The sequence below is a fragment of the Ahaetulla prasina genome, chromosome 13, assembly GCF_028640845.1.
Source record: "Ahaetulla prasina isolate Xishuangbanna chromosome 13, ASM2864084v1, whole genome shotgun sequence".
Taxonomy (NCBI): Eukaryota; Metazoa; Chordata; class Lepidosauria; order Squamata; family Colubridae; genus Ahaetulla; species Ahaetulla prasina.
The window spans coordinates 23531752-23546577 of record NC_080551.1 but is presented as its reverse complement, the minus strand read 5'-3'; the positions used below and the strand labels follow the sequence as shown (position 1 = coordinate 23546577).

At 41.4% G+C, this 14826-nt stretch overlaps 1 protein-coding gene across 13 annotated transcripts in view; it reads right to left on the bottom strand.

The window, feature by feature from the left end:
• The window catches only part of HMG20A (high mobility group 20A), a 53047-nt gene extending 38564 nt beyond the window's left edge, over positions 1-14483 (bottom strand). For 3 of the 13 annotated variants that reach the window (XM_058156113.1, XM_058156114.1, XM_058156112.1), the window contains exons 1-2: positions 14358-14467; positions 6096-6235 (exon numbers count right to left, since the gene is read on the bottom strand). In XM_058156113.1, the coding sequence (XP_058012096.1) occupies positions 6096-6111 (16 nt within the window). In that variant the 5' untranslated portion in view covers positions 6112-6235; positions 14358-14467. Of the gene's footprint in view, positions 1-6095; positions 6236-14357 lie in introns of all 13 variants that reach the window. The other 10 variants (XM_058156104.1, XM_058156115.1, XM_058156106.1 and 7 more) reach the window with 6 other exon arrangements.
• Positions 14484-14826: the final 343 nt, after the last annotated feature.

Sequence of the window (14826 nt, the reverse complement as noted above, 5' to 3'; positions counted from 1 at the left end):
TTGTCACAACTAATGAAGAAAAGATCTCGCCACATGAAACGCGTAATGGCAGAAGAATTACCGATTCACCAGCAGAGACTGGCACAGAACTAGGAAGAGCAAGGAGTCCTGCATTGAATCAAAGGGCTTTTTGCTATAGGCTAGGGATGGAGAACCTTTTTGGCACCGAGAACCGAAAAGGGATCGCACGGGTCTGGGCCGCAACCCAGAAGAGGAACTGCCCAGGGCACATGCACGCCCGCAAAAATGAACTTCCGGTTTCAGCTACTGAACTTCCGGTTTCAGCCAGGTACTCTTCCGGGTTTCTGGCGCGCACGCGCAGGCAACGATCAGCTGGCCGGCGCACATGCTCACGCAGGAAAACGGAAGACCAGCTCTTCTAGTTTCCGGCACAGCTGCGTGCAACAAGGCCAGCTGACTGTCGGGCGCGCATGCGCACCAGAAACACAGAAAAGGAACAGGCGATGCTGAGCGTGCCAGGCGACATGGCTCTGCGTGCCACTTCAGACACATGTGCCATAGGTTCATCATCACCGCTCTAGGCTGTTGGACCCCAAAGGGGGAATTTAACCTAAACGTGTATTTTCAAGAATTACTGCATTATGAATACCCAGCCAAGAGTACAGGCGGTCCTCCAATTACGGCCACTATTGAGCCCCAACATTTCTGCTGTTAAGTGAAACATTTGTTAAGTGAGGGGGGGATTGCCCCATTTTATGACTTTTCCGGCCACAGTGGTTAAGTGAACTACTGCAGCTGTTAAATTACACGCAGTTGTTAGGTGAATCTGGCTTCCCTATTGACTTTGCTTGACGGAAAGTCCCAAAAAGGGGGATCACATGGCACAGCAAAGGTCATGAACATGAACCAGTTGCCAAGCATCTGAATTTTGATCACGTGGCCGTGGGGAGGCTACAAAGGTTGTTATTTGAAACATGATCATAAGACACATTTTTTTCAGTGCCGTTGTAACTTTGAACGGTCACTAAATGAACTGTTGGAAGTCGAGGGTAACCTTCATTGCAAGCACCATTATCACCACAAACTGCTCCGATCTCTGAAGTGCTACTGGTAAGTAGCCCAAAATGGGTATTATTGAGATTCACAGGGGAGGTGGGCAAGATATGAAGATCGCCCTACTGAATAGAGCATGATCCTGCACTTGGCAGGATCCGTAGGGTGATAGATAGATAGATAGATAGATAGATAGATAGATAGATAGATAGATAGATAGATAGATAGATAGATAGATAGATAGATAGATAGAAGATAGATTAGATAGATAGATAGATAGACAGACAGACAGACAGACAGACAGATAGATAGATAGAAAGAAAGAAGATAAATAGACAGAGATAGATGATAGATGATGGATGGATGGATATAGACATATAGACATATATCTGAGACTCAGGAGGGGAAGGAATGTCAAATCTCGCCCTTCCACTCATTTTTTCCTCCCAGCTTCATTTTATTCTTCCCAGCCATGGGAACTCCCTTGCTTATCATCTACGTCTAGATCCTTTGCGTGAAGTTAAAAACAAAAAGAGACATCTCCATGAGAAAAATCAGCCAATGACACAACAAAGTCAACCTCAACATTCCAGCCATAGTATTTATTTTTCCATGAAGGAGAGATGGTTCTTTCAGCTATTCCTCTTCCCTGATGTTTTGTCTGCTGAAACAATCCTTCTCAGGGGTTTGCTCCCTGTTTAACATTCCCTGGGAGAAAATCTACTGTCTTTCCAGGTCTAGTCACCATAATGTCAAGTTCCTAGTTTAGGAGATTCAAACAGAAACTCACAATGTCAAGGGTTTAGACCAGCTGTTCCCTATGTGGGGCCCACGCCCCACACGGCGAGGGGGGATTTGATTTTTAATGGGGGCAATTGGAACCTGGTTTAAACCAAGTTTAAGGCCTTTTAAGTTTGTGAGTACGAGTTCACTTTTTGAATAGTAAGAATTATATGTCACGGGGGGGAGGGGAACACTAGGATTTTAGAGATACTTAGGTGGGGCATGGCCCCAAAAAAGGTTGGGAACCACTGGTTTAGACACCATCACTGGGAACATATGTCATTTCTACCCAGAAATTCCTAACCTTGAAAATATGATTATGTTTAAGTTAAGACGCAACATACGGTTTATCTGTCGTTTGGCAAGCGTTTTCATGGAAGTCAGGCAATCACATAAACACTTGAAGGATAAACACTGAACATAAATCAATCCTCCAAAATGAGCCCTCTTCTGCTGTAGCTCAACGTACGACCACAATGGAGCCAACAATTTCTGTGGCTAAGTGAGAAATGTGTTAAGTGAATTTTGGCCCATTTTATGACCTCTCTTGCCACAGTTGTTAAGTGAATCACTGCAGTTGTTAAATTAGTAACCCGGTTGTTAAGTGAATCTGGTTTCCCCGTTGACTTGGCTTGTCATAAGGCTGCAAAACCAGGGGTGAAATGCTCCTGGTTCTGACCGGATCTGGCGATCCGGTAGCGATCGTGGCTGGTGGTTCAGCAATACAGTAGTGATGGCGGAGCAAAGCTCTGCCCATCTACCCGGGTGTCATTACTTTCTGGTTTTAACCAGGAAGTCATGTGTTTTTCACCTTCTAAGGTGCACGCTTGAGCGAAGCTCGCAGGAGGACAGGGCATGTGCACTTCCGAAGCAGTAAGGAAAGTAAGTAGATTTCACCCCTGCCGCAAACGGGAATCACGGGACACTGCAACCATCATAAATGTGAGTCAGTTGCCAAGCATCCATATATAAATTGCGTGACCATGGGGATGCTGCAACGGTTATAAATGTGAAAAACGATCATAAATCACCATTTTCAATGCCATTGTAACCTCAAACAGTCACGAAACGAATTTTTGTTAAGTCCAGGACTACCTGCAGTGTCATTGCAACATCTTCTACAAAAAAATTTGGATGATGCTTTACAAACCTTCTGTGTAGGCTTTGATATATAGACTGTCCCTAATGCACAATATAATATATGCCATGTAACACTGAAAACCAGTGGAGAGAGGAAGTTCAGAGTTTAGCATACTCAGACTCTGGTCTCTTATGGAGGCATGTCACAAGGTTGTGGCAGGACAGACCAACGTGTGCTTAGAACTCCTGAGCAGAAAGTGAGATCTGAATAAATAAATATTGTATAAATCAAGGCCTGTGGGAAAAAAGAATGCTTTTTCATACCTGTGCCCTTTTTATCTTGGATTATACATCATGTTCAAGGATAGACATTCATAAAGAGATTTGGGGTGGTGGGGGAGACAAAAGCACGGTTAACATGGAATTTGGATGAAACAGGAAAACTTAACAATCTTTGGGTCCGTGACTCACCAAAGTCAATGTGAGCTCAAGTGGTTCTGCCTCCCACCATCTCTTGATCGTCACACTCCACATTCTGGCAAGATTAAAATCTGTTCTCTCCATTCATAAACAGAGCTTCTCGCATCTGAGTCACCCGAATTAAGAACTTCAAAAGGTTATTTCGTATACAATTCAGTTTGCGTTTCTTTTCGACGTTTCAGCAAAACTTTCAGGAAACAATCGTTTAGAACGGAGGTCTTCAAACTTGGCAGCTTTAAGACTTGTGGACTTCAACTCCCAGAGCTACGCTGGCTGGAGAATTCTGGGAGTTGAAGTCCACAAGTCTTAAAGCTGCCAAGTTTGGGGACCCCTGGTTTAGAATGTCAATCTTGTTTTCTCCGATAAATTGGAGACCCAAAGTTCCAAATGAAGCAAAGAGTTGCCAAGGTTCAAAGAACTCTTTAAACTTGAAAGGTAGAGCAAGGCAAAGTACAGGCAGTCCTCGGGTTAGGGCTCTAATTAAGACCGGAATTTCCGTCACTAAGCAAAACATCATGTGACTGTGTCACTTAGCAACAGCAGTTCTGGTTGTGTTGATTAGGAAAGGAAGTAAAGTACTGCCTGTAAAATACAGGTAATCCTTGACGTACTGCAGTTTGTTTAGTGACCAAAGTTAGAATGGCACTGAAAAAAGTGACTTATGACCGTTTTTCACACTTACGACCCTGTAGCATCCCCTTGGTCACGTGCTCAAAATTCAGATGCTTGGGAACTGACTCACATTTATGACGGTTGCAGGGTCCCGGAGTAATGTGATCCCCTTTGGCGACTTTCTTACAAGCAAAGTCAATGGAAAAACCTGATTCACTTAACAACCATGCTTCAACTGTAGTGATTCACTGGGAAGAAAGGTCGTAAAATTAGCAATGTTTCACTTAGCAACAAAAATGTTGGGCTCAAGTGTGATCGTAAGTTGAGGACTGCCTGTATACATCCAGGAAGGCTAACAGATCTGCCAGATTTCCTTCCTGCCTGCCTGCCTTCCTTCCTTCCTTCCTTCCTCCCTTCCCTTCCCTTCCCTTCCCTCCCTTCCCTTCCCTTCCCTGCACACACTGACCAGGTTCAGACATCACTCAAAGCTACTATGCAGTTTATCAACGTGAGACAGTGCTGGGTAAAACACCACTTGATGGTTATTATGTAGTTTGGTAGGGGCTTAACATAAGTGTACTCTCAATTATGTGGTTTGTAATCCATGCTGGATGGTTTAGCATGATGCAGGAATCCAGCCAATTGTGGTTTATTCAACAATTCAATAATTCATGGCTTAGTCTGGTGTTTATATGCAGACACTGTATTTAAACAAGCTCGGAATACTGGAAAGACAATGTTCCATTTATTCCTTATGTAATCAAGTCACTAAAAAAAATATAAAGCGTAGTCGCAAAATTATTAAGGTGAAACACAAGAAACCACAGGAATAAATGTTTTGAGTATTTGGGGAAGTGAGATAGTGAAGTATGCAACTGAGACTGAAGTGTTAAAGAGAATTCCCATTATTAGCACCCGTTCTGAAAGTTCAAAAGTAATAACTAAAACAGAGCTTACAATCTCTGAAAAAAAGAACACATTTCACAAGTTTTTATATAGTTCTAACAACAAATATCACCAGTCGGTTTCAGGACAGTTCCTTTTCAGACTGCAGCCAGACATCCATATGGTCAAGTGATCATCCATAACCCATAAAATAGTAAGAATTCCGAATAAACTTCTTGTTGCTATGCTGTAGCAGGTTTACAGTTTCCCAGAGTGGATGGATTACCAGACCATGGTTATGCATTGCTTGTAAATTAGCATTAAACAGCTATGCTTTTTTAAAACGGAAGTATGTCCGTCTGCAAACATAACTCATTTCCAAAATTACTGGAGAAAGACACATGATGGGATTTATTATTACAATATTCTATTGAATATCATCATATAGTAACATATATTACTCCTCCTCAATTATTCCTCAGCTCATTCTCACTCTCTCTTTCTCCTATTGACCTACAGAGACTATCAAACTTGCAATGAACAGTAATCCTCGAATATCTGTGTCTAGTTACTAGAGAATGGAATTTCCAGCTTCTTTGTGCTATATTAATCTTAATATTGCTAAAAATATCAAATATACTATAACATGCACACTAAAGCAATGTTTAAGCATTTGCAGTTTTGCACTTCTGCCACATTCTCTTTTTTTATAATATTTTATATTTATTCTTTATTTGCATATCAATACCCACAATGCTCTTCAGACTCACAGTAGTGTGTTTAAGCCCTGGGAACAAGCTGAAAGACGTTCATGTACTCAGTTACTCTCTGTATGCTTTGAAACCTTCATAAACATTTCCTCATAGAGTTCACTCAGTAATTGCTTCTCTGGAATAAGCCCTTAGAACAGAAATTCAGAAACTTAACAAGGGGTTATGAGAACCTGTTACATAAGCTCTGAGCAAAAAGGAATCTAATGCAGAACTTTAAAAACGCTCAGTGGCAAATTAAATAAGTGAAATTTAAATTCAGAAAGTCCCCTCTGCATCAAAGGTAAGTGCGGTAATATTTCCAAAATGTACTTTTGCACATAAAGAAGAACTTTTGAAGTATAAAAGGATTTTTGAAAAGAAAACCAGACTTCACCGACAAAGTTACCTGAAATAATTAAGACACATTTTGAACTACCTATTATTTTTATTTCTAAGCTTAGCCTGTGCACCAAACACTGCAAATCTCACCTTGACAGGTCTTCATCTCACAATTTTCTTTCTCGGAAAGAAGAGCAGACAGCAGTCTTTTCCTCAACGGTTGCCAAGGATTAACGGACAGGCATTAGCCCTTTGCAAATTAATTTCCAGTCACTGCTATTACATAAATTCTATGAAAAAACAAATCTTACATGTCATAGCATTAAAGCATCTCCCAGTAAAAGTAGACCTTGCTAAGGACTCTAATGTACATGTGGCCATTCACACATTTTCAGAAGTCGAAGGAATCGTCGTAATTTTTCACACACGTGAATTCTCCGTTTGTCCAGAATTTTTTAAGCAGAACGCACACTGGAATAGTTGGAAATATTATGCATACTTTTATTGCCTGCGTATATCATTATCATCATAAATAATTATAGTTGATTATTTGCATTTAGAAGGTTAGCAATGAGCTCATCTCAGAGAATGCCAGAAAGTTCCAGTCCAACACCCTTATGACACAGATTCCATTTCCTGCTTTTTCTTCAGAACAATGTTCTGAGATGGGATTGCATATCTGCCTCCACCCAAGCAGGTTTAAAATATCCCATCAAATCAGCTCACCATCTGCACCTTTCTCCTGAATAGCCTTGCAGGTAGTCCTCGACTTACAACAGTTCATTTAGTGACTAAAATGGCATTGAAAAAAGTTATTTATGAGCATTTTTCACACTTACGACTGTTGCAGCATCCCCTCAGTCACATGACTTACATTTGGACACCTGACAACTGGCTCACATTTACGGCAGCTGCAGTGTCCGGGGGTCAGGTGATCCCCTTTTCCGACCTGCTGACAAGCAAAGTCAATGGAGAATCCAGATTCACTTAACAACCGGGTTATTAATTCGAGAACTGCAGTGATTCACTTAATAACCGTGGTGAGAAAAGTTGTAAAATAGGGCAAAACTCCCTTAACAAATTTCTCACTTAGCAACGTAGATTTTGGGCTGAGTTGCGATCGTAGGTTGAGGACTAACTGTATCAGCTTTTTGCTTAAAGGGGCTCGATTCTGCTTGCATTATATTCTTTTAATCACCATATTTTTAATTCCATCACCACGTGAATAAAGAATAAACATTCGCCATATCAATGACCAAACAGACAGGCCCACTCAATGTTGGGGAAAAACAATGACAATCCCCCTCTCTCAAATGACTAATATATTTCAAAGTGGTAGTTGCAGAAATCAAAACTTTCTTATTTTTATCCATTGGCAGCAAAAGTGAAAAACTCCAGAGAAGTTACAGTTACAGCGAGATCCGTTTTCTTAACATGGGTTAGTTTTGACAACAACACATTTGCTTGTAAATAAAACACTGAATAATCACGTTACAATCCCAGATTCTTCTAAACGCTTACACATAAGAAGACCCTCTTTTCTAAAACTGGAAATTTTAACTGTTCAGCTCAGCTGAGTTTTTCTGGTAGGAGGAAAACCAGTTTATTGAAGGGAGGAAGAACGGCAGGAAATAGGATTCCACTCGTTTTGCCAGAACTTTTAAAAGACTTCCCAGGTGGCAGCGTTGTTCCAAATTGTACCAAGGTAGCTGCCAGAGGATGCTGACTAATAAGATGCTAAATAATGGAAAATGAGTAAAAACAAGCTGTAGGGCATTTTGAAGTTTCCAAGGTTGAGACTCAATGTTGTACTACAACAAGGCCATAGGCGGAACAGAATAAGGGGAATCTATGCCTCTAGACTCGAGTATTCAATAGCATGTACAAGTTCACATACCAGTAGCCCTGGACTTACAACTATTCATTTAGTGGCCATTCAAAGTTACAATGGCACTGAAAAAATGACTCACCATCCAACCACCGCAGCATCTCCATGGTCATGAGATCAAAATGTGTGCATTTGACAATTGTTTGTATATTGGAAGAGGGTTGCAGCTGGGTTGGGTCACCTGCATCCTTCCCAGCCTGCTTCCGACAAGCAAAGTCAATGAGAGAAGCCAAATTCGCTTAATGACCACATAATTCACTTAACGACTTCAATGATCCATGATCACTACTATGGAAAAAATGGTCGTAAAACTGGGCACGGCTCATTTAACAACCACCTCACGTTAATCACACAAATTCTGATTCCAATTTTGGTCATAGGTTGAGGATTGCCTGACTTGGGCTAAATCAAGCTTGATTTATTTAGTAAATAATCTAAACAGCTGCCTTGAATTCACCTAACTTACTCAGCAAAAACCAAGTCCACAATATTTATTATACACAGTGTGATGTGTGGAACATGTCAAAGGAATGCCAAGGTGCTTTCGCTCTAGGGAAACTCAATTATTTTTGCCAGTGTTAACTTATGTCAGAGTTGCTGGCTACATTATGCGGAATATGTCTTTGCTCAACAGTCTAACTCGGATTAATATTTACATAAGAAGTTCTAAAGTACTGTAAAGAATTCCTCAAATCGCTAAACAGATAATCAGCCTTCTGTTTGCAGAACCATGTTATTAAAATAATTCCTCCTGTGAAATTAAAATAAATTCATAGGAGGATTCTCATAATACAATATTAATCCCCGATTTGCTTTATGCAGGCCTGAAGCTTTCTCGTAAAACATTATGCATTTCAAGATCACCACTGTAGCCCAAAGTATAAATAGAAATCTTTTAAGACAGAAAAGGAAGATTTCCCACTGTTCTCATTATTTGTCCCTATATTACTGTACTCAAAGAAATAATAAAATTGACCATACCAATAACGCTAACTTTTATGAATGCTAAATGTACCTCAAATGCATGCTATATGAATCAAAACACTGATATACTAATCTAAAGAGCTGAATGCCAAAGGAATATCTGATGACAGCTCGTACTGGGACACCCAGATTTTGCTTCTTAGTCCCAGATGTTGGACGGTTCTGTGCAGGTTCCAAATTTGCCAGATTAGTGCTATTACGTAAATAAGATGATGCTTGAAAAGCAAATATAGTTTTGTACAGAGTGCACAGTTGATATACTGAAGGTCTTTGCCCCAGCGTCTTCAGAGAGAAAAGGGTAAAAATCTATATAAAACTCTGGAGAGCTAATGCCAAGTGACACAGAAAATTACATTTACAAAACTTAACTTTCTATAAGATACAAATGGCCTGGACCACACCGCCAGAGCAGCTACTTATTGTGTTATGTTTAGATGGCAAAACGCAGAGATTAACAAGAGATGGATCGGGCAGATCTGAGGGAGATTTGCAAGGATTTGCAAATCAACACAGATAAGGGCACATTACTGGGTCCGCAGGCTGCTGAACTGATGATGGAAGTTGAATAACTAGGAAGTGAGTTTGTTCACGTAGGACTGAGTTCAGCTCGGCCACGGTGCATAAAACAAACGCTTGTGCACAGAATTAGTAAAAGAGAAGTGTGTATGTGCCCTTGGTTCTAGTAGGTGGCACTCAGGAGTCTACTCAAAAGCAAGGTAGACCTTGGGAGCCTAAAACTTACCCACTTTTGACATGACTTACAACATTCCAGGGATAGAAAGTCAGCTAGAAAAAGTACGAAAATCAGCGTGGCAAGCATCTAATTTATTATCTTACAATATGCTGAAGATTAAATGCTACCATAAAAGGCATTTTATGCACATTGATGGTGGTTACTCTTGTCGTAATGCAAAACAGCCAGGGATTCAATGAGTAATAATGCCATATGCTCTGAAACAGGACAGAGGCTTTGCAGCTAGGTTACTTATTATTTTTATTTAAAATATACATGTCTCCTTCATGTAAAATCATATTAATCCGCTATTGAACTATGTATTCCTATGCATATTTCCTCCAAAGTAAGTCACATTACATTCAATAGTTTTACTCTCAAGCATTGGGTCATAGCCAAAAGCAGCATTTCCCTTCAAATTGTGTAAAGAACAAACCACTTGCAATGAAGATACTTGTCTAATGAGAAAATTTTAACATATGAGAGAATTTGGCCTTTCCAATATTTTCACAGAATTGCAAATTGGGCTCATGACACTGCAAGGAGCAAAAAAAAAATGCCATGTCTATCATTCTGGAAGGTTCTCCCTAAGTTATGGACTCTCCCATTCCTTAAAGATTGACCAAATCCAAGAGCTCTCAGGAGCGAGAGTACAAGCAGCTGCATATACTTGTTTTTCCATCAGACCATCTGGCAAAGAAATCACTCAGATAATGCAAAAAGTATGTTTAAGTGCTTTACCTTAGAAAAAACTACTGGCCGACAACAGAAGTCCTTTCCCAAGAATTCCTTTTCTAAGATTGGTAATAAAAATGAGAGAAGACTGCTTATTCAGCCTACAAAAACATGGTTTTTCTCTTGTTTGCTTCGTAAATCACAGCACTGAAGTGAACAGTAATGTCCAAATAGCTTACAATCATAAACATATGAACTGGTAAATTAAGTCCTGATCAGTATTATTAGAATTATAAATTGTAAGATACATTTCTCCTGTTCCTATTATTTCCTATTCAATGTTTAAGAATTTGCTTTATATAAAGCACTATACACATCTTTTAATCAATCATTAATATATTGCAAGCCACTTGGATGAAATGAATTCCAATTGTGTTCAACAAACAACTTACAACAAGCACAAATGCAAATATATTACATAACAGAATTCTGGAAAAAGTATTCGATAAGTGGCAAATGGCATGCAGAGAGCCACGCATTTAAGAAATACAGGTAGTCCTCAACATATGGCCCCGTGGTGAAATCTTCCTCGGATTGCCACCAGTTCACTGCATGTGCATGCACAATACACACCAAATGGACGCTGCATACGCACATGCACAGTGCACATCAAACGCACGCTTCGCATAGAAAAAAGTTTAACGAAGTAAATAGAACAGTGGGGGGGGGAGAAACAGCTGGGCTGCACGATTTAGATTGCTAGAAAGCAGGATTTTCTGCTTTCTAGCAAATATAAATCGCGCAGCACAGCTGATCGTTGGAAATACTGGTTCGGATGAACCGGTAGCTTTTTTTTATTACCAGTTCGCCCGAAACCGGTAGCTTTTATCATTACAGGTTTTCCCGAACCGGTGTGAACCGGTAGCATTTCACCCCTGATATGACCACAACTGAGCCAAAATTTAGGTCGCTAAAAGAATTTGTTAAGTGAATTTTGCCTCATGCCTTCCTGCCAGTTGCTAAGTAAATAATTGCAGTTTTTAAGTTACTAACATGTTTGTTAAATGAATCTGGCTTCCCCCTTGACTTTACTTGTCAGAAGGTTGGAAAGGGGGGTTCACATGACACTGCAACCGTCGTAAATATGAACCATTCTCCAAACATCCAAATTTTGATCAGGCGACCATGGGAATGCTGCAATGGTCATGTTAAAAAACAATGTCACTTTTTTCAGTGCTATGGTTAACTTTGAACAGTCACTAAATGAACTATTATAAATTGAGGACCACCTGTATTACAGGTAATATTGGGACGCTGATTAACAGACAATACAGATAGCAGTTTCACTCTCTAGAATTCTCCTCTCTAGAGCATACACAAATCAGCCAAACCATCTCTATAAAATGAGCAATACAGCTCAGCATCATATGTTTCCATTTCCCCCGTGCCCATTCCAAATAAATAATCTTCCAAAAAGCAGAGAGAAGCTACTTTAAGACATGCTCCTGTGTTGTCTGCAAGGATGTTCATATTTATAATGCAGGATGCTGCATCAGTCATTAAAAAGAATAGAAATGAGATGCCACATGACATGATTATTTTAAAAGTATCTGAACGTTATCTTTCTACTGTACCTTAGAGGAACATGGAATGCCTGCAAAGGACATTCTAACTTAACTAGGCCAAAACACAAATATCCAAACACGGAAGGCAACCTCAGGAAAACTCTACCCACAATTAAGGCAACAACAGTTTCACTCTACGGATTCATTAAATAGAAACACTGTGATTTAAAGCTGGGGAAACAGAGGTGATGGAACTTCATATTTCTTATTGTTTCTTGTTAATTTCACTGGTTAATGTCTTATATAATAACAAACATTTCATACATAATAATAAGACCAATTCCTCTTTCAAGGCAGGGCACCCACCCCCCCTTGATAGCTTTGTTACCAGGGCAGAGTGGCAACCACAGGATAGCATGCAACCCACAGCCTGTTTCCTGCGGCCTTCAGAAGCCTTTTTATTTTGTCATCTTCATACCTTCTCCAGTCACATCGAATTGTTAACTAGGGCATACAAAACCTTTGCCAGACCAATTCTCGAATACAGCTCATCTGCCTGGAATCCACACTGTATATTGGACATGAATACAATTGGTATTTCATGAGAAGAGTACTCCACTCCTCTGCTCACAATAGAATCTCTTAAGCCAGCCATCAGGCTTGAAATTTTGGGCTTGGACAACCTAGAACTACGCAACCTACAGTTTGACACAGTGGTAGGTTGTTTCCGGTTCGGTTCTTGCGAACTGGTAGTAACAGTGGCGGGGGCTCTACCCACCTGCCCAGATGTCACCATGAACAATCTGCGCATGCATAGAAGCTTCTGCACGCGAGCGCTTCCATTGCGAACCAGTAGCAGAGGTAAGTAGAACCCACCCCTGGTCTGACCTGAGCGTAGTACACAAAATTGTCTGCTACAATGTCCTACCTGTCAATGACTACTTCAGCTTCAACCGCAATAATACACAGGCAAACGATCGATACAAACTCAAGGTAAACCGCTCCAAATTCGATTGCAGAAAATATGACTTCAGCAACAGAGTGGTCAATGCCTGGAATGCACTACCTGACTCTGCTATTACATCCTCAAACCCCCAAAACTTTAACCTTAAAGTAGACCTCACCCCATTCCTAAGAGGTCTGTAACCAGGCATGCATAAGGGCACCAATGTGCCTACCATCCCTGTCCTACTGTCCCCATTTATTCATACTCATTTCCTGTGTTCATATCCATGTTAATACTTATACCTATTTTCTTGTACATCTTTGACAAACTAAAAAAATAAATACTTCCCTAACCTGTATCTTCTCTATCCCCCTTCCTTCTCTATCCATCCATCCAACCAACCGCCTCTACATATCTACTTAATCATTATATCTATCAATCCACCTACTTCCTAATCTTCTGTATCTTCTCTATCCACCTTTCTTTCTATCTATCTATCTATCTATCTATCTATCTATCTATCTATCTATCTATCTATCTATCTATCTCTCATCTCTCTCATCTATCTTCTGTCTCATATCTCTCTCTGTCATCTATCTTCTCTCTCTCTCATCTATCTTCTCTCTCTCTCATCTATCTATCTACCGTGTTTCCCCGAAAACAAGACCCTGACTTTTTCTTTTTGAACCCTGAAACAAGTGCTTGGCCTTATTTTAGAGGAGGTCTTATTATTTGGGGGGCGCGTGGAGCAAGGAGTCTTGCCATCTTACCTGATTTCCACCTCTGTCTCCCTAAACCCTAACCAGAGGAAATGGTGGGGACCGGCTGCGCATGCATTTAAATATTTTTTGGGAGGGCTTATTTTTGGGAGGGCTTATTTTAGTGCATGCGTTCAAAAGCCCGATTGGGCTTATTATCCAGGGAGGTCTTATTTTCAGGGAAACAGGGTATCTATCTACCTACTTACCTATCTATCTATATCTTATCTGTCTGTCTGTCTGTCTGTCTGTCTGTTTATCTCTATCATCTCTATCAGATTTATGTAGATTCCCCTCCCCCATCTCATGAAAGTGACTCTTTATTCCTTTCCTGGGCTTGTTCTAAACATAAAAACAGAGGAAGGGATATGAAAGGCACGGAACGAAACCAAGAGAAAAGGAAAATAAAGGAGAGGGGAATTCATAACAGGCACCCAGTTGCATTTTACATTATTACTTCAACCAAGGGAGAGCTTTGGCAGCACGTGGGGGGAGAGAGGGCATCCCACCTTATGATTCTGTATCCCCCCCCACTTCTGTATCCCCATTCAGGAGCAGCCTGGATGGAGAAGGGACGACCAGGCCCCTCATTCATTGGGGGAGGGGGGTGGTAAGAGAGAGAGAGAAACCAGAAAATAAATGATGGTACAAAAGGAAGCAGCGGGGTCGGGGGGGGGGGGCCGGCGGAAAGGCAACCCCCCCCCCGCATGGCTGTGCTTTGTTCAGAAGGCGGGAAACGGGGGGGAGGGGGCTAGTCTCCCCTTCGCCACTCAGGGGGAAGGAGCCCCCCCCTAGACAGGCCCCATTCCCCTCTCCTCGGGTGGAGGGGGGCCACACTGCTTCTCCCCCTCCCGGAAACTGACCTGTTGCAGAAGGGCGGGACGGGGAGGGGGCTCCCCTAGAGACTTCTGCCCCCTTCACCCCCACTCAGACACCTTCATCCTCTTTCTCTCTCTCTCTCTTTCTGCTCCCCACCCCCTCAGACATTCGGCCCTCTCACCGTCCCTTCTATCCCTCCGCCTCTCATCCCTTATTGTTTCCAGAGGGGGAGAAATAACCCAGCTCGCCCCGGCTTGACGGAACACGAGGTCCGAGAGGGTTATTATAAAACCAAAACCAAAACAAAAATAAAGGAATGCTGGCCCCAAGAATTATTTTCGGGATTATTTTTTCCGGGCCGAGGCGGAAGGATGCCTCGCGCGGACGCGCCAAGCCCCGCGGAGCATGCTGGGGGTCGTAGTTCTCCGGTTGGCGTGGTTGGATGCTTTTTTTTTTTTTCCCCTTTCTTTTCCTCCGCGCTTACCCGACTCCGAAGCAGGCAGGAGCTGATTG